General features: G+C 36.0%; 1 protein-coding gene across 3 annotated transcripts in view; it reads left to right on the top strand.

Annotated features, from left to right (window-relative positions):
• LOC106466496 (ERI1 exoribonuclease 2-like) overlaps positions 1 to 20,411 on the top strand; it is a 48,401-nt gene continuing 27,990 nt past the window's right edge. For all 3 annotated transcript variants that reach the window (XM_013926787.2, XM_022394522.1, XM_022394521.1), the window contains exons 1-3: positions 1 to 405; positions 5,365 to 5,447; positions 15,220 to 15,306. In XM_013926787.2, coding sequence (XP_013782241.1) covers positions 383 to 405; positions 5,365 to 5,447; positions 15,220 to 15,306 — 193 coding nt within the window. In that variant the 5' untranslated portion in view covers positions 1 to 382. The remainder of the gene's footprint in view (positions 406 to 5,364; positions 5,448 to 15,219; positions 15,307 to 20,411) is intronic.

A 20,411-nucleotide genomic window follows, 5' to 3' on the forward strand; every position in this document is an offset into this window, starting at 1 on the left:
TTACTTAAAATAGGCATGTAAAGTCACGTCAAATTTTAACACTCATTAACAAATATATGGAATACTAATAATAATGCATTGTATTAAGTCATAATATGAACACTTCACTCAGTTAATAGTAACACACCATTTTGCAGTGTGATAAACGTTTCAAGTTCCACTTTTACTTTTAGTAAACCATAATTGCATTTCAGTTATGCTTACGGTCGAATTAGTAACAGTATAGTTCAATAAGCTACTCCATCCTGTGGGAAGAGTTTAAAATTTAAATTTACGTCTTTAGCCTTCGGCTTGTTCTTTCTTACAACTTTAAATTTCAAATGTTTATCACTATAGTTTATGATAAGTGATAATATACTAAAGCCAAGGTGTTTGGACAAGAATGGCTACAAAGAAATTAGCAAAGTAAGTATTTTTTTGTTTTTCAAATTTTATTAACTGACAGATTTAAAATTAATCTGGTTGGTAAAACAATGAACTGATCATTTTGAAAATTGAATCTGATTATTTTCAAAAACTGCAAAATAAAAAATATGGAAGTGGAATGGAATGGAATGAAAACACACTATGATTAATATAATATTATTATTTAATTGTATAATATTGATTTAAAATCAGTGTTTATTTTTTAATGTTCCTTTTATTGGTCTTGAGGTAGTGTGTAGTCTAACGGTAACAATTAATATATTTAGTTTGTTTGGATTGCACATACTCAGACTTAAACTTTAAAGGTTTACATTGACAAATAGGGTGGGAAACCTACAGAACTATAGAAAAACCATGGTTTGATTTAAAAAAATTAGAAATCAAATGGCTTACCAAAAACATAAGGGAGAAAATATTGAGATTTGGTTAAAAAAAGATATTAGAAAATCCAAAAGGACTTATGAGTAATAGACTGCTGATAACATTAACAGCAAGGATTTTTTGCAAGTCTATTAAAGGTAAGCAAAATGAGGATTGAGCCATTAAAGGATGCTGATGGCAAAGTATTTGTTGAAGACAGATATTTTAAATGTTCTCTTCTGTTTCTACAAGAGAGTACGTTAGTAATATTCCTTACTCTGAACATTCTATGGAAAATATTAGAAATAACCAGGGCTGGATATAAGCAGTTTGATGTTTGTTGAAATGAATGAGACAGTCACAATAGGCTGAGGGTCTCCTTGATGTCCCTCAAATGATATGGTTATGTGTGTTTTCTTCTTTTAAGAAGATGACAGTAATCAATGAGGCAGTAATTATTTTCCATTCATTCTTTAGAAGCTTGGTTATAGTCAATGCCTACTGACTTGTGTCTCATGGATTCAGCTGTCTAAGGGCAACTGGTCTTCCTTCACATTGCTCTTGGAACTTGATCTTGCCGACATCAATGTAGCATCTTTTAACATCTGTGTGGAGGCAGTAACTAGTCATATTATCCAGTCAACTGTACTTACCATTACTTAAACCTTGACACATTTCATCTTTTACTAATCATATTGCATTTAAGAAGAATTCTGCTGATGACTGGCAAATCAGACATGAAAGCTTGAAAGAGTCTTGCATGAATTTCTTCAGAATCTTTTCCACCACAAGTTCTAAGGTTGCCTGGCATAAGATTTGCAAGTTTGAATGAAAAATATAAATCTTGTCCCTTTTCAATTTTGCAACAAAATGCCAGAGAATTACTGTAGCTGATTTACAGGGTACTGCCTGAACCTCCACTTCACATTTGACATTTACAACATGAAGCATTCTGCAAAGCTCATATTACTGCCATATAATCACACCTGGCAGTATGCCTTCATGCATTGGTGGACTGTGCTTTTTCTAAATATATAGTCTGTTATCCCTACCTTTGACCTTTATGTCCAGTCAGAATTGAATGAAATGGGTCTGACATTAGAAGACATTGTTTATTCTGATGCTCATCCATATAAGGCTTATAACCATGCCCCACTTCAGTCTTTCACTTAGTTGTTTGAAGAGTAAGATAGAACTGAGTGATTAGTAGTATTTGCTAATGAATATATTGATGAGGCTATTAATCGATTAGTACAGTGTTCCTCATACCAGGAGAATATTCCCCCCTCCCCCTACAAGAAAAAGACAAAGTTGACCAAGAATTGGTAGTGGCTGTAGCCAGTCAGTTGTCTTCCCTCTAATCAGCATTCCATAACATACTTACCATATAGCTTATAGCTATTGCTCAACCACCAGGTTTTCAATCTTTGCCAATCTAAGCATTGGTCTGATTTTTTTTTCTCGTTTGCTCCAGACTTTTATATCCAACTCAAATGCCCTTGGCGATATACTCTCCACCTATATCAGTGCACCCTCTATTCTGGTACTGAATATAAACACATATATTCAGATAAATTTATCACTTTTTTTGACAAAGTGTTTAGACATGGGTTTCTCTACACAAGTGCTGTGATAATTAATGTACTTGGTTGCGATTTTCGTGTCACCTAGTGGCTTTCGTCATATATTATATTTAATAATTATTTTTAGAATACTTGCAACACTGTTTTCAGCATGGAAGCTAATCAGCCTTCCTCTATTCCACCTCTATTATCTAGTGTCTCTCAATGGTCATGGTTGGGACATTCTCAGTTGAGGCTGTCCGTGATCTGATTCATTGTGAGATGGAGACATATATTTGGTCTGGGGGCATCTCACAGGGGGTTCTGCGGCTGCTTTAGTCAATGATCTGGGACAGTCTGAGAATTTGGACTCTTTTTCCAGCACCTTCCTTTACTAGGTCTGGTTCTCACGAGGACAATTTGGATCAGCCACCTCCTTCTCCATTTCTTCAGTTAGTCAGTCGGGTTTGTCAAGTTTTGTGGCTTTTTCCAGTTGCCTTTGAATCTACATTTTCCTTGATGGCTGAAAGGGCTGAGGGTGAACATTTAGTTTTTCCTCAATTACCTGATATTGCTGTTCATGCGGAGAGATTTGCTACTCAATTATGGTACAGGATTGATATGCCTTGTCTCGCACGTTTGTCTGAACAGCATGCTTTGGCTTACCACTGCCAGAGAAATGTATATTTGGATTCCCAAAGACTTGATCCTCTTTTGGATATGTGTGGTTCCAGACTGGACCCTGTGATCATTTTGAACAGATCACAATTTTCTCAGATTCATTTGGCCCTCAATGCTGTTCTGAGGTATTTAGCTTCCCCCCAAAAGCCTAACAGCTTACTTCTATCTTGGTACATTTGTTGGCTTCTGCTCTCTCTTTGGTTTCCTGGCTTGTATGTTGTTGGGAGTTATTGGGTAGAGATGCCTTGTTGAAGGAAGTTCGTTTATCTGCTGTAGCCCTCCTTGAGTTACGTGAGGCTTCTTTTCTTCATCCCTTGATATTTGCAGTTGTCTCAGAGGCATTGAAATCACATTTGCTGTCACCCATTTGCATTCTTTCTTGTCATCATTAGCCTCTAGACTTTCTGTAACTTCTGCTGGAAGTCAAGGCACGACTGCTCGTCATGGCTTCTGACTTCTGCTTCTCGATCTATTGGTGCTCAGAATAGATTCAATTCTTATCTTCTTGGCGACACCACTCAGGCAGACCATCTCCAATGATGTTGGTGACTACCCTATGTGAGAGTGTGGTTATAACATTTTTTCTAAACACCTGGAATTCCTTCACCACAAATACATGGGTGATCTTCAGGTTCTGGCATCAGGGTTGGTTATTCAGTTTACTTCTTCTTCTCCATTATCCTCCCAACCTGTGGTATTTCCACCTCCAAAAGATCCATTGAGTGTGGATCTTTGTTCCAAGACAATCAGAGAGTTATTGGTCAAGGAGGTGGTATGGAGGATCAATCCCTTTCTTCCAGGATTTTATTCCTGTTTATTTGTTGTGCCCAAGAAGACAGAAGATTGGTGACTGATTGTTGATCTATCTCATCTCAACCATTTCTTAGATCCTCCCAGGTTCACAATGACGTCCTTTCTCAATCTATGTTGGAATTTTTCACCAGGTCTGTGGATGACCAAGTTTGATGTTGCTGATGCATATCTCCACATTTCCATAGTGAAATCATCCTGCTGCTGTTTCTATTTCATACACAAGGGTCAAGTTCTGCAGTTCAAGACTCTGCCCTTTGGATTAGCTTTTGCACCTTATGTCTTCTGCAGAGTTGTATAAGCTTTTTATTGTCACCATCATGCTTTGCACCTGTGCACATACCATTATATGGATGACTGGCTACTTCTGGCATCATCTCGTTAGTTGGCGAAACAACACACTCAGATTCTACTTTCAGAAGCCACCAAGGCTGGTTTTCTTATCAGGGCTAAGTAATCCTTCTGGGTGTCTTTTTAAACAGGTTTATAAGCCAGGTACAGCTGACTCCTACCTGGCTTCAGGCAGGTAAAAAGGCAGACAGGCTCTTACTCACATCTTCTCCTACTGCGTTGATGGTTCTCTCTCTATTTTGGGGATGTGGGCATCCCTCAAATCTCTGATTCCTTTTGGACGAGTATACATGTGGTCCCTTCATTGGTTACTGTGTGACTAATGGATCATGAACTGCAATCCACTGGATCATCTGATCTCCCTAATCATGAGCAACATCTTAGTTCTTGAGTGGTGGTTGGATCGGAGCAACACTACCATCGGTGATCCATTATCACCCCTCATCTCAATATTCGTCTCTTCACAGATTCTTCACTTCAGGGATGTAGTGCATATATCAACAGTCAGGAATTCCAGGGTGTATAGATGGACGACAAATGTTCCTTCCACATCAGTATTCAAGAACGTCTTGCTGTCGCATAGTTCAAGGTCTAGATCTATTGAAGGGAGAATAGCTGATTATGTGAGAGGAGATAGTTCTATAAAATAGTTTGCACACAGTGGCATAGCAAATGTTCTGCAACCCACACAGTACAGGGGGGCCCCCAATTTCTTTTAATCTGTCCAGGTACATTCAGCACTCGTTAAAGGCCTACAGAATTTTGAAAACACAACAGGGATGGCAGGGATACTTCATAATTCATGCTCTGGAGCTTACACAAACCTGTACTAATTTTGTTGGATGACTCTACCCAGAGCCTGTAGTGACTGCTGAGTTTAATAGTCCTGTTGCCACTTTTCCTGCAGAAAATACTAAACAAATCCTTTGAGCAGAGCTGTTGTTGAGGCAATGAGTGGGCAGATAAGTCTAATTAAAACAGTAGGAAATATCTTATGGTAGAAACCTGAGCTGCCCAGGCTGGCCTTAAATTCAGTGGACTTCATGGGGAGTCCCGACCATTTTTGCTATACCAGTGTTTGCACACCACTGTTTTAGAAAAATCTGTTTTCATACAAAAGCTATATGTTGTCTGTTTATGTATTAAATATACAAACATATACTATGTATTTTAGAGAACTTGGTCTTCTGAGACAACATAATGGTAAGAAAAAGCAAGAAATGGATACTCAACATTCAAGATCTGAAAAGGAAAAAGGCAAGTTTTATTCTATTTGGTAGATATATGCATAATATTATCAGAAAATTAAATTCAAGTAATCATAATAACTGAACAACTTAGTTTTCATTTACGGTCACACAACTCTAATTAAAAAAGTCAACTTCACCTACAGTATAACAACAAGATAATAAAGAAAACAAAAAAGCAGGTTTATGGACAACTAGTCCATTTTCATGTCAATTAAAAGTGGTAAGGTGTCAGAAGATATCAATCAACATCACACCACTTTTCAGGTGAGGGATAGTGTTTTATGTGTACCTTAGTGATTGGTAAAGTACTAGAACCTATAGTTGAATAAATTCAACAAGAACATTTAGAAAAGTATCACAGTATCACATTTAGTAGAGACTTATAAAGGGAATGTCATATTCTGCAAATTTGTTATATTTCTTTAAAACTCCCCCTTTGCAGTACAAACCCATTGTATTACCCATTGCCTAAGCTTAGCTGTGACAGATTCAATTAAAAAATTGGACACTCTCAAGACATTTAGAGATAATTTTAACTCTTTGCATTATTTCATGGGGCAAGTAACCGTACTTCAAAACTCAACAGTATTCAAAAACTGTTAGGTGAGCCTGAACTTACAATAAAAAAGCCATATAACATAAAATGGCTTGGGATTATAAATTCTGTTGAAGCTGGTTACCCTTTTAAACTTTGTAGAAGAGAAAAATGTTACCACCTATGGTTTGCACAACTACTTTTCAGAATATTAGACAGTTGATGCTAGTGTCATCTATACTAGATATTCATGATGTTCTTGCAATACTTAGTGAGCAGTTATAAAAACAAAATGTGGTATTTAGTGAAATTCAGCCATTGATGGAAGCAACAATAGCTAAGTTAGATTTTCTATAATCAGGAGATGGAAATTCTGTAAGGAGCATGAGAGAGTGAACAGAACTTAGAGAAGGAGGAGGAAAAACTAGTGCTTTTATGAATGGAGAAAAACATAAGAAATATTCTGAAAATACTGAAAATGAATTGTCACACCTGAAAAACAGGTACATATCAAGTCTGAAAAAGAATATAAAACACAGATTCAAAAACTTTAGCCTCTTGCTGTAACCAGTGGTGGTTAATTCACCAGGTACTGGTAAAAGTGAAGAAGCTCTTGAGGCTCTTGCACTGTTATATGGAACTGACCAAACAGTAAATGTTGTTCATGGCAGTCTCCAGGAGGGGGGGGGGATGAAAAGAGAGAACAAAAACAAGTCAGCAAACTCTTAGACAAAGAAAAGCTCAAGCAAGAGTGACCTATGCTAAAAGGTATGATTTCAGGCTCATACAAACATTTATCTACTCAGAATCTGTGCCAGAGGGCTCTACAATTGCATAAAGAAGTGACGCCTGAGTTTGCAAAGCTGTGTACAATAACTCTATGTATAGCTGTTACAAGTGTTGAGTGTGAAAGGAGTTTCAGTGCCCAAAATAGAATAAAAAACAAATACAGATGTTCATTGAAAGCAGAAACTCTAGGCAGTCTTTTGAATATTCAAATGAGTAATATTCAGTTATCAAATTATGATCCAGTTAGAGCAGTCAGGCTATGGTTACAAAACAGAAAAGAAGAAAGGGCGGCTTTGTCAACAATATACACCTAGGGCTAAGAAGTGTTTCAGCTCCCATTGAAGTTGTTGAACAAGTACAATGTATTAGTTTAATATGTAAATATGTGAAAGTTTTTGAAGTTAAATAGTTAAAGTTTTTGAAGTTAAATAGTTAAAGTTCTTGGTAATCATGCACAGGAAGTGCTGGAATCTTTTAAATCTTGTCACAGTTCAGGATATATTTTTTAGCAGAGGCAGAGCTCTAAGAGACATAGACACAAGAAGTGCAAAGACACTAGTCAGTTATAAACTCAGTTATTCACATTCATTCAACCGTGATGTAAAGACTTAAGCTATTCATATAATATTTTGAGCAGGCTAGTCAAATTACACACACCAGTTTTGTGATATAGGACGGCAGAGGAATTCTTGAAGAAAAAATGGCTTTTTTCTACCTTTAGACAGAAGACTACCTCTGTGTGGCGAAGCAGTGTCAAGGTAATGATTTGTACATGCACCTTTTTTACTCCTTAAGGTACAAATATTTACATATTATGAAGAGCCTCAGCCTTTGGCTTTATAATATGTAAGAAGAATTTGTACCTTAAGGAGAAAAAAGTTGGATTGTTTTAAATACTCATTGACCTGAAATCTTATTTAATGCTCTGAGTAACAATTACAAAAATGTACTAGCTTTATGACCAGATACATTCTATAAGACCTAGAAAAACAAAGTTGAAATATGGAGGCTGATGATGAACCTCAACAAAAAGAACCAGACTTTGGCAGTTACTTTATTTCTAACTGGCCAGGCAAAAGCAAAGGCACTTGAAATTGATGTAAGTGATTTGTATTTGGAAGTTTTAATGGATGTTCATGATGCAATATCTTACCTCTTCTCGCAAAAAGCGTTCTTGAGTTATACTGCCCTTTATTGCCCTAAGGGTGAAGGGACATCAAATGCTGCTAGTCCAAATAAGGGAAGTTGGAATAATGATAATCAAAAGTATGACCATCCTCAGTATGTGGGGGTTGAGGCATAATGATCCCCTGAAAGCAAATGCTCCCCAAAATGACTTGCATAAATTTCAATATTCAGGGAAGGAGGAAACAAAATAATAACCCAAAGGCTTATCCCCGAGAAGGGCAGGGGTGGAACCATAGGAAATGGGAGATAAGGACAGAATATAACATACCTGAATAATAAATTCCAGAAAAGGGGAAGAGGTCTGGGTAAATCCCCCAAAGTGGCATGCAATTGAGAGGCATATTCAGGAGGAGGAAAAGGCTATTCAAATCCAAAAATTCCTGATCACTAAAACCCTGAGCTGGTTTGTTAGGATAACCATCAGTTTGTTCTGATTGTTGCATGAAATTGGTCAATCCTGTCGTACCAGAGCTGTCACTTCATGGGCAGAGAATAATAGTTCTGACCTGTTGGACATGGTCAGTAATTCTGCTGCAGCAGTAACAACTGTTGTAGTCATGACCACCTGAAACTGCAAGTGCATAACTTATGAGACTGAAATCCTAACTCTCCACAGCAGAGAATGAAAACAGTAAATAATAATGTAACTGAAGTAGAAAAATTAAGAAAGTAAAAAACTTGTGGATAACTGAATCAAACCACAAGCGAAAACACATCTATTCAATAAGACTGCCAATCGAGTGGAAACAGCTACAAGACTAGAAATGGTGCTAGTTACAATAGCGATAGTGTTGCACTCCTATTTGTGGAGGGTTGCTGCATGTTAGTATGCACAGGTAAGTGGGAGTATCAAGGCTAGTGGTATTAAAAAATTTGTGCCAATAGAGGACAGTATAAGTCAAGAAAGCTTTTTGTAACAGGTGGTAAGTATCTATCAGAAATACATTTTCAGTTTAAGAAAATGTTAAATTTGATGAAGGCTCTTGATTCGCTGGTTATGAAAGAAGCCATAGATTTAGCCTATGAGGCATACTTAAAATTCATTTCATATAGTAAACCTGAAGACATGTCGATGTTATGATTTATTTTTGAATATGAATGTCTATACACAATGTGCAAAAAATATAAAATGAAACTTCTGGATGCTATTTTGTCATTCAAACTTTTTGACAGTGCTAATTTGACACAATGGAACAGGAAACTAGTGCTGACAGCAACATTAGGCTTAAAATATCCATCAGTGAAGTCCACATTGAAGAGAATTTTTTTTATGGTCACATGACAAGTGAAACTGCTTTGATGGTAAGAAAGAAAGTATTATGATAAAACAAGAAGCAGTTTATGTACTGCAGAAGTTCACCCCTGATTCTAACGCAAAATATTAGTTTTAGCAAAGCCATCAACCTCTATTAAACAGGAGAATTAACAGTACACCTAAGGGAACCAACCTATTAGATTAGTATGGTAGAAGAACATAGTTTGTGATCTGTCAATTAGTGTTTCATTGGGCCAAGGATTGTCCACTCAAAACTGAACAGGCTGTCTGTGTAGCTGAAGGTGACAATAGAAGTAAATTTTGTAATTCAACTTTATTTGTGAAAGAAGAGACATCACAAAATTAAATACTTATGACAGAGTCACTTGGCTGTCCTATAATTGATACTGCATGTACAAGAACAGAATGTGGCTAAAATATTAAGTTGATGGATTAAAAAGCAAACAGAGAGCTACTGTTGTTAACACAGTCAGTAACAAATCTTTCAAGTTTGGAGATAGTGCAAAAGATGTGTCATAAAAATTCCACTTTACCTGCCAAAATAGTAGTAACAATATGTAAGGTCAACACAGAAGTAGTGAATGCAGACATACCTTTATTACTTAGTAAAACATCTCTTAAGAGAGCAATGATAAGGCTGTTTTGATCAGCAACCCTGTGAAATTGGAATTCACATCAAATGGACATTTTGCATAAATATTCAGTCATTTGATACAGAGAACAAATGTGAAGATACAAATAGGCAACAAGCTGAAATATTGGTTGCTAGTGGCAACAAGTTTAATGGTAATGAAACAAAAGTACAGGAAGCAGAAATTTTGGTTATCATTGACATCACAAGTGCAGCTGATCAGAATAATATATTGATGAAACTTCATTATCTGTTTGGACATGCATCAGTGGACTTCTAAGAAAACTACTAGAGTATGCTGACACAATGTTAGGTTTTTGAAACCTTCCACATATTGTAAATGATGTGAGGTGTGTTACAAATATAAGAAGCAACCTAAACCAGCAGTTTCCTTTAGCTAAAGACTTTAATGAAACTGTAGCAGTAGACTTGCATGAATTGGAAAGGAGGTTATGGTATCTGCATAATTGATGAGTTTACAAGATTTTATATTGGTGCAATAATCACAAGTAAACTATCATTCATTTTTGTACAGAAATTTATACAACATTAGATTGGTATTCATGGTGCTCCTAAAAGACTATATAGTGATAATGGAGGTAAGTTTAATAAAGAAGAGGCCAGGAGTATGTGTGAAAACTTCAACATCAAATTCAAAACCACAGATACATAAAGTCCTTAGACCATTGGTTTGTTCGAGCTTCATAATCAGACACTCACAGAAATATATAAGGAAAATTAAAGCAGAAAAAGAGTATGATTGGGAAACAACATTATGTTGGGCCCTGGTGGCTAATAATAGTCTGTGAAATATTCATGAATACAATGCCTAACAGTTATTCTACAGTAGAAATACTAATCTGTCTTCAGTACTTGTTGATAAACCTCCTACAATAGAAGGCACAACAACAAGCCAAGTTGTAGCCAAGAATATTGATTCTTTGTCTACAGCTAGATGTGCATTCATGAAGATGGAATGTTCTGAAAATGTGAGAAGGAGCATAAGAAGATAGACCTGTCTGATAACAGAGTTTATGTGCCACGTGTGACAAAGTTTATTATATATATCCAGACAGTTCAAAGTGAAAAGGGCCAGCTACAGTTATTGGGCAGGATAATCCAGTGATGTTTGTTTGACATGATGGGATTGTAGTTAGAGTCCATCAGTGTAGACTGAAGGAAGCAATCCAAACAGATAACAGTTCAAATGATAAGTCAACTTCAGTTGAACAAGGAGTTATCAAAATAGAACAAAGGAAGGAATCGAATAATATTGAAGAAGAGTAAACAGATGATGAAACTGACATAGAGTTAAAATTAAATAGCTCCATACTTGAAAATCAAACAGCATCCATTAGAAATGTGGATGAACAAAAGATTAGTCCTGGAAATATTCTGCAGTATAAGCACCAACAAAATGGTCAGCAACTGACTGCTTGGCTCCTTAGTCATGCAGGCAAGGCCACAGAAAAATTAAAAAACTGGTAAAATTTAGAATAAACTGGACCCATGCAATTAGAAGGAGTGAAATAGTCAGTTTATTTAGGCCAAATTGGCGATGTTCAAGTATCAGAAGTTCCTGATGACACTGGCACATGAAATGAGGAAGAGAATGTCATGATATTTGAATAAGTGTTGTTTGAGGATGCCAACCTAAGAGAACTAAATAGTTGGAAACGGAATAAGGTTTACAATGAAATACCAGATAAAGTACAGAAATGCATATCCATGAGATGGGTCTGTACCTTGAAGAATCCAGATGGTAATGTGACCACTAAAGCCAGACTAGTGGTGAGAGGTTTTTGAGGAAATAGATAAATACCAAAAGATTTTCCAACATGTTCAAAAGAATCAACGTGTCTTACACTAGCATTGTTTGCTTGGAATAATTTGGAAATGTTTCCAGTGGATAACAAAACTGCCTTTTTGTAAGGAGAAGTATAGAAAAGATATCTACATACATCCACCAAAAGAAGCTAATGTACCAGGAAAAGTGTGGCACTTTCATAAATGTATGTATGTCGATGATGCCTCATTACAATGGTGTAATAGAGTGAAAACAGTTATGACAGATCTAGGAGAAACAATTTCTAAAGTTGATCCTGCAGTATTCTTTTGGATGGACAAGCAAGGAACACTGATAGATGTTTTAGCAAGTCATGTTGATGACCTTGTATGGAGTGGAACCTTTGAATTTGAATCAACAGTGATTGATAGTGTAAGATACACATTTTCTATTGTAAAGGAAGATAGCTGTACATTTGAGTGTATTGGTATCAGGCTAGTTAGTAATATTGAAGAAATATGTATGTGCATCAAAATGAATATATTTACAATTTAACCCCTGTACAAATAGATAAAACTTGAGTGGGACTTTCCCTCAACAGACAAGGAGAGAGACCAGCTTTGATCAAAAGTGGGACAAACTTTATGGGCAGATCACTAGAGTCAACCAGATATTTCATTTGATGCATGTAACCTAGCATCACATATCAAAATTGCCACAGTAGGAGATATAATAGAGGTGAATAAAGTAATAACAAAAGTAAAATCTGAGACTGATACACTTAGATCTCAACAACCGGGAGAAGTAAAATTGTCAATTCCTGTTTTTTATTGACATGTCTTTTGGAAACCTGCCAGATGGTGGAAGTCCAGAAGGATATTTGATTCCATTCATTGGTAAATCAGGGAAGTTTTTCCCCATATGTTGGAATGCTAGAAAAATTCTAGATATGTTGTGCATAGTGCTTTGGCTGGTGAGACCTTAGCAATGACTGAGGCTATAGATGCAGCAATATTTAATGCCAATCTATTTGCTGAGTTGAGTATTGGTAAACTTAACCCAGAGGTATTACCACTTGTCTACATTATGGACTGCATTGTAGATGCCATTAAATCAAACAAGTTTGTCAATGAAAAACATTTTAGGGTTGAGATCAGTGGAATTAAAGAACTTGTTGAAAGTCATCAGATCAAAGAAGTTATTTGGTTTGACACTAGAAAGAAACTAGCTGATTGCCTGACAAAAAAGGGGACTTCATCTCTTATGTTAATGAAGTCACTTGAAGATGGTATATTAGAACTTTAGGGACTATATGAACTATAGAACTGTGTTATTTTAGCATTGATCTTATTTGTTCTTTTTCAGTGTTGGACATTCTTCTGTTGTGTTGAAGTTTCAAATTACCAGTTATTGATCTGAACTTCATTATGGACTTATGATGAACATTTCTTAAAAACAAAGTGTGTAAAGGGTATAAAGGAATTTAACTTTATTGCTGTTACAAATATATGGACTACTTTATTTGCACTACTTTTTCCCACTATCCTTTGAGCATATGCAGTAGATTAAGTCAGTCAGTGTGTCATGTGGAAACCACCATTATGGTGAGTTTTGTTAAGCATGCTCAAGTTTAAATTTATTCTGCTTCATCCCAAGTTGAGAATATTAGGGCAAATCTATTACATAGTCTTTGAAGCTGCCTATACAATACATATTAGATAGTAATAAATCAAACAGGATTTTAGATTGTATGTATACATGGAGATATTAAATACAAGTCAAAATAGATCATTGGTTTACTCTGGAAGATGCTGGCTAGAACTAGAACATGTTTGGAATAATGTTTATTTTTAGTCACCTTATTTAAGAAAGTGTGTTAACTTGTTGAAGAAGGTTCAGAGAAGAGCTACCATGGTGATTCCAGGTTTGGAGGATTATCATATAATGATCAGCTAAAATTTCTTGACAATTGGTAAATAATGTACTTTATTTAAATATTTGTGTAACTAAGATTATACTATGTCATCAACAAAACTTTTTAATGATTCGAATACCCGCAGACAGGTGAGACCAGAAGACCTGAGGTTAAGATATATAATACAGAGATATGACTCCAGTTAAGACAGTATTACTTTTCTAATAGAATGAGTGACCTATGTAATAGTTTGGCAACTCGGGTGGTAGTAGCTGTAATTGAAAGAGTTTAATAAGAGGAGATTGGAAGAGTATTTTAGTGGTCAATGTTGGATATAGGAAAAGATGTTTCTCTTTGTAGAATGGTAGATTGGTTGTAGAAAATGGAATAGTAGTTAGATGGCCCTTTCTTATTCTTTTTAAATGAAAATTGTATCTTTTAAGGCAAGAAATAAGCTAGTTCCATCAGTTGAGAAATGGTTGGGTGATAGAAGGTAGAAGATTGTTATTAATGGGGTGAAGTCACTGTGGATTAATATTACAAATGATATATTTCTGTACCTCAGGGTTCTGTACTAGTTCCTCTACTATTTTTCGTTTTCGACAAGATAATGAAAGTTTGCAAATGATATTAAATCAATGAGTAGTTCATATTGACCTGAAGATGCTATGGTTCTGCAGAGAGATCTGGATTATTTGGTGAGCTGGGCTAACACCTAGCAGAAGCCTTTAAACTTGATAAAAGTAAAGTTGTGCATATTGGTTAGCACGACTATTCATGCAGTTTTGCTCAATAACTGTGTGATGTTTATGAGAAAGAAGATCTGGACTTAGCTATTGAAACTATTTACTCTTTTAAAAAATGTTCATTAACTAGTAATAAAGCAAAGAGGATTTTAGGTTGTATAAAATATTGAGTACAAGAAGGTCATTGGTTCTTTAGGAATATTTTTTTCAGTTTTAAGAAAGGGTATTGGTTTGTTGGAGAATGTCAGAGAAGAACTACAAGGACAATTTGAGATTTGGAGAGATGATGGTAGTTGTATAAGATGAAAACATTTGATGTTTTCACGAGCAGGACCTGGGAAGAGGGTACCATTAAAGTTTTTAAGATTGTTAGAGGTTTGGAATTCATAAATTCAGATGATATTTTCATAGAAATTGTAGGAAGTAAGATGAGAGAACTCAAGTGTAATATAGGGAAAGCATAGACACAACTCTGGTTAAGACTTTTCTAATAAAGGGTTTGACCTACAGAATGGTTTGCTTTCAGTTGTCTGTAAAGCATTACTACATTAGTTAAGAAGTATAAAGGAGATTGGATAAATATTTTAAAGATTAGGGATGAATAGTTTGTATTTTGTTATAGGAGTAACGGAAAATTGGATATCCTAGATAGGCTCTTGTTAGATCCCTTGAAAAGGAAAAAAAGAGAAGTCATGTTAAAGTATTGCATTGTCTAGATACCAGGCAGATGAAATCTAACGAATCAATTTAACTTCATTTCTTCCGAAACACAAAAGTATTCCTTCAGAAGAATTGTTGGTTTCTTGTGATGTTATGATATTTTTATGATATTCTATTTTGAATATGTTTGATATTATAGAAAGTATATATCATGTTTTTACTTTCAGTAATTTAAGACATTTTGTTTTTACAGGGCAATTCTTTGACTATTTGATTGTGATAGATTTTGAATCAACATGTTGGGAGGATAAAGGCAAAGCTCATTTGTGTCAGGAAATCAGTATGTAAATTTTGTTTTAGACTTTCTTTGTATGATAAACACTTCCAGCTTTTTTGTTCATCAATATGGTTAAGTGAAACTGTTTTGTAACTGGTTCAATAAGGGTATGTGAACTTCAAAGCATATGACAAAGGAATAAATATATATGTGAAGATTTTTTTTTGTTTTAAGAAATGTACATGCATAAGAAAAAACAGTATATAAAACTTATAAAGGACATTGTTATATTATATGTGTAGTTTGTTTGGTACCTAAACATGTATCAACTTGGTATTAAGTGTTTTCAATAAGAATACATTTGTTTTAATCTGTATAAACATAGTTTGGCTAAGTCCCCATGCCAACTAACAAACTTTCACAAAATTATTTGCAACCAGAAATTACTGAAAAAATAATTAAGCTTTCAAAAGGTTTTTTGGTGAAATACTGATTGCCATTACAAATGGATATATCTCATATAGTGTACATAATCACAATCAATTAAGTTATGGTATTCACCATTCTTAGGTAGAAAATTACAACAAAATCTGAATGAGAAATAAATAAAAAAATCTGACCTGCAAATCAGTCCAGGAACTGCATTTGATTTTATCTTTTATTTTTAGTTGTATGTATATTTATATATAATATTGTGTAGAAAGGTCTTGAGGGAACAATTAGGCACAAATGTGAATTATAAAAATCAAGTATTCTTGAGCTCTATTGTCAGAGGTCAAGTTAAGGTTTTATAAAGTGTGGACCATGAACAAAAATTACTGATAACAGAGTAAATACTGTGTACACAGGCTTACTGATTTTTCTGATTCAAACAGCCTGTTCACAGTTCTGACCAGAATACAGTTGGCCTAGCTGATACTCAGGTTATTAGATAGGTTGTTGTCAGACATGTGAGGAAAATTATAAGAAATAGTTAAAACTTCAGCTAACAGTAAATTTGTATCATGTGAAGTGTAAGAACACATGCTAATAAGTTCAGCCAAGACTAGGGCATAAAAAAAAGCATGGATAAATTTTCTTGTTTACAGGCAAAACTTTTGTGTAACATACACATGATTTTGTGTTAATGTGTAATAGGCTTTGATTGTGTGAGTTTGTTTTTTGTGCTACGGAATGAATGTATTTCTTGTATTTTATAAAAAGTAAGTTTTCAGAGAAATTTTGTTTATCTTCAGTGGCATTTAAAAGTTTCACTTTATGTTTGAATAATGAGTTCTGTGATTAATACTAAATTGTTATAAAGACATATAATTATGTGTGAGTGTAGTATAATTTAATTTTAGGATAATTAGGAGATAAACATTAACACACATTAGTGTAATTAAGATAGTATACATACAATTGACCGGAACTCAGCCCAAAAATATTTCAAACTTATGAAAGAGTTAATGTTATTTATTTTCATATTTTACTAATAACTTCCAAAATACAGTATATTTTGTTATTACTGTTGACTTGCTTATATTTGATACCTTTCTTTAAGACTGCAAATACAATGTATAGGAAGTGAATTATGTGTGCAATCAAGAAAGAAGTTTTAAGACAAAAATAATAATATTTTAAACTTTTAATATTAATTTACTTAGATATACAATACTTGAATGTAATTTTAGTTATTTTTTATGGTTGTACACTAGAAGTTTTTTAGTCCCAGCCAGTGCATAAGTTGTCCTCCATCCAATTATGAAGTCCTGTCACAGCACATTTATCAGTGCACAGTCCATGTAGCATGTGCCATCCCTAATTTCTAAACATACATTCCTCCGCTGACACTAATAGCTATTTCTCAATCTTCATCTTTGCCATCTAACATTGTGTTTGCTTGCTCCAGTTTTTATACACCTCACTTGACTGCTCTCGACCATATCTAATTTGCAATACTTTATGTAGGTACAGTATATAAGCACTGCATGCAGACAAAAAAATTGCTTATTCTCGACAAAGTACGAACATTCGGACTAACGTTTTGTGATTTACATTTTCTTAGTTTTTGCTTTCTAATAATTGGGAATTCTTTCTTTTGTTATCCAGAGATACATTTCGTTGAATTTGTTTTTTCCTAGAAATATATAAAAAAAATGGATATGAATTCTCATGTAATGGTTTCAAGAATGGAGGCTACCCAGCCTTCATCTGTTCCCCCTTTGTTATCTAGTAGTGATTGGGTGAGGGGTGGCATTCTCCATTGAAGCCGTCTGTGACCTGAATCCAGGTAAGATCAAGTCCTTGATGTGGCCCATGGGTATCTCTCTAGGAGGTGTTGATATTAATTTTTATTCTAAAACGGGATATTCTGGGGAGAATTTAGTCTCCCTGTTTCTTGCTTCTTTCACTAGAGCTTCCTCTCCTGAGGACTCATCTGATCAGCCACCTTCTGCACCTTTTTTCTGAAGTTAGTTACACTTGTTTGTGAAGTTTTGGAGATGCAACCAGTTGCTTTTGAGTCTACCCTGATTTGTTTTCTGATCATTAGCAATGGGATTACTTTGTTTTTCCTCCTTCTCCTGATATCGCTGTGCATGCAGGGAAGTTTACAACACAATTACGTGAGGGTATCACTATGCCACTCCCCCTCATTTATCTGAACAACATGCCCTGGCGTATCATTGTCAGGATAATATATATTTGGACACTCAAAGGTTGGATCTGTTGTTGGATCTATGGGGTGCCAGGTACGGACCTGTTATCTCTCTTAACTGGTTGCAATTTTCACAGATTTGTTTGTCTCTTACTACTTTTTAAAGATACTTCTCTTCCCTTGAACTTTTGTCTGAAGCATATCACTGATCACCTCAACAATTTGACAATGAACTGGGCCATTTACTGGACACGTTTGTACTCTTCAGGATTTGACTTGATAGGTCTGTTGCTGGTACATGTTGAGTCGTGATGAATTTTGGAGGGTATTCACTTACCTTCTTCTGCCCTTCGAGATTTACGGGAAGCTCCTTTTCTTCGGCTTTATTTATTTGCTGGAATTCCAGAATCTTTAGAACCCAGAGTTGATACAGCACGTTTGCAGTCTTCTTTATCATGTTTGGCTGCTCGGCCCTATTCTACTTCAACTTGTTCTACTTCTGCATGTTCATCCCCTCGTGTCTCAAGGCCCCCATCCTTCTACTCCTCATTCCATTGGTTCTCTTAATCATTTCCGTCTTTCTTCCCTGCAGATATTTTGTGGGCCGATAGGTGGACTTCTCCAACACGTTCATATCTCATTACCTTCATGATCTGGCAGTTTCCTCTTTGAAGGAACTTCATCTTCTGCCCGTGGCTGTATTTGCTAACTCTACTATATTTTAACAGGGTAGTAGGTAATGTGTTATTTGACTTACAGTTATTGTTCCTTTCTCTTCTAGGGTCCCCTATTGATTTTTTTTTTGGATCCCACTCAATGGCGAGTGTTGCACAATCGGGTGTGCTTGTATTTAAATTCTGCACTAGCAACCTGTATATATCGGACCCTGGTTGCAATGGGCTCTGTTGAGATGAGGTGTTCCATAAGACCATCTAGATGCAATTCTTGATGGTGATATCATATTACAATATTTCTAATGGACTGCTACTCATGGACTATCATGAGTAAAGCTAAAGGAGATTTTGCCAGTCCCTGTTGATCTTAGACCTGAATCAGTCAAGATCAGTTTCCTTTTAAAAATTAGGGAACATGGTTCACCTGTTGCACTGTCTCCGGAGATCTCTTCCTCAGGACTCCCCAATGCTTATCTTCTACTAGAGGAGCTCGGGAGTCCTTACCACACCCACTTCCCAGTTGCTGGGGTGGTGGATAGAAGATTTACCTTCGGAGTGTTGAGTTTTCTCCACTCTTGGAGAAGAGGGTGTAGTTGGGGACCCTCCTACCCGAGTCCCTGGAAGTTGGTAAGAGCAGGACCAACCTACATGGGAGCATACTCATAAATCCAGTCAAGATTTGACACTTAGCTATTCAGTGGGGGGGGGGGGGTGCTTGGACCCTCTTATGAACACTGTCAGGTCTTATATTGTTCATGCATGGGGTCCACTATCTCCACGTAAATCCGAACGTGATGCAGTCTCATCTTTGGTCCTTGGTGTGACAGTGTTCCACATCCTCTCCTTAATTCCATGGGTAAGTGGAATTCTCCTTGCCCACTTGGTGGGGAAGTAAAGACAACTGTTTCTAAATCCAGACAGGATGTGTTCTGGACTTTGGTGGAGTATGGCATATGATCCCATCAATCCAGACCTGGGATGATGCCTTTTGGACTTCTTCAGGTTGATCAGAAGGATTGTTCATTTTGGTGTTGCTTTCTTTCTTTCATAAATCCAGGGGTTCAAAATGCATTATTCTGTAGTTACTGGTAGGGATCCTATCACAAAGATGTATATATCTGTGGTCCAACTGCCCTGGCCACCAATGTGGGATATGGGTACCATGACCCCTTTAATTTAACCCGAGTTGTGGAACCTCAGCTGTTTGTATTATATTCCACCCTTTTCAATTTTCTGTAGTTCAGGGTGAAGAGCATACCTGTTCCGGATGTAGTGCGGTGTTCCCCACTGAGATATCACTTCTCATAGTACATATTTGTTTCCTGCAGATGCTTTCTGTATGATCTCTGTCCTCACTGGCCCCTACTTTTTCTTCATGTGGGATTTTAGCTATTAGTGTCAGCGGAGGTATGTATGTATTGGAAGTTATCATTTTCCTGAACTGAAAACGTATTTCCAAACATACTTACCTCCACTAACACTCTCCCTCCTTTCCTCCCCACTAAAAGCTGGTGTTAGTGACCGGAATGTGGTAAGTCTTCAAAAAGTGATTTTATTGTCTGCATACAGTGCTTATATACAGTACATGCATAGATGGCATGTGAGGGCCGGGATAATGTTTTGCAAATTAGATATTGCTGAGGGCAGTCATGTGGGGGTATATAAAGACTGGAACAAGCAAGCACAATGTTAGATGGCAAAGATGAAGATTGAGAAATAGCTATTTGTGCCAGTGGAGGTAACTATGTTTAGGAAAATGATAACTTTCGAACCACCGACCACAGAGAAGCAGCTGGTTTACAGCAGCCTACTACTGTTTATTATATATATATATATTGTGTATTTATTAATTTTTC

Source organism: Limulus polyphemus, unplaced genomic scaffold (assembly GCF_000517525.1).
Source record: "Limulus polyphemus unplaced genomic scaffold, Limulus_polyphemus-2.1.2 Scaffold2277, whole genome shotgun sequence".
Lineage (NCBI taxonomy): Eukaryota > Metazoa > Arthropoda > Merostomata > Xiphosura > Limulidae > Limulus > Limulus polyphemus.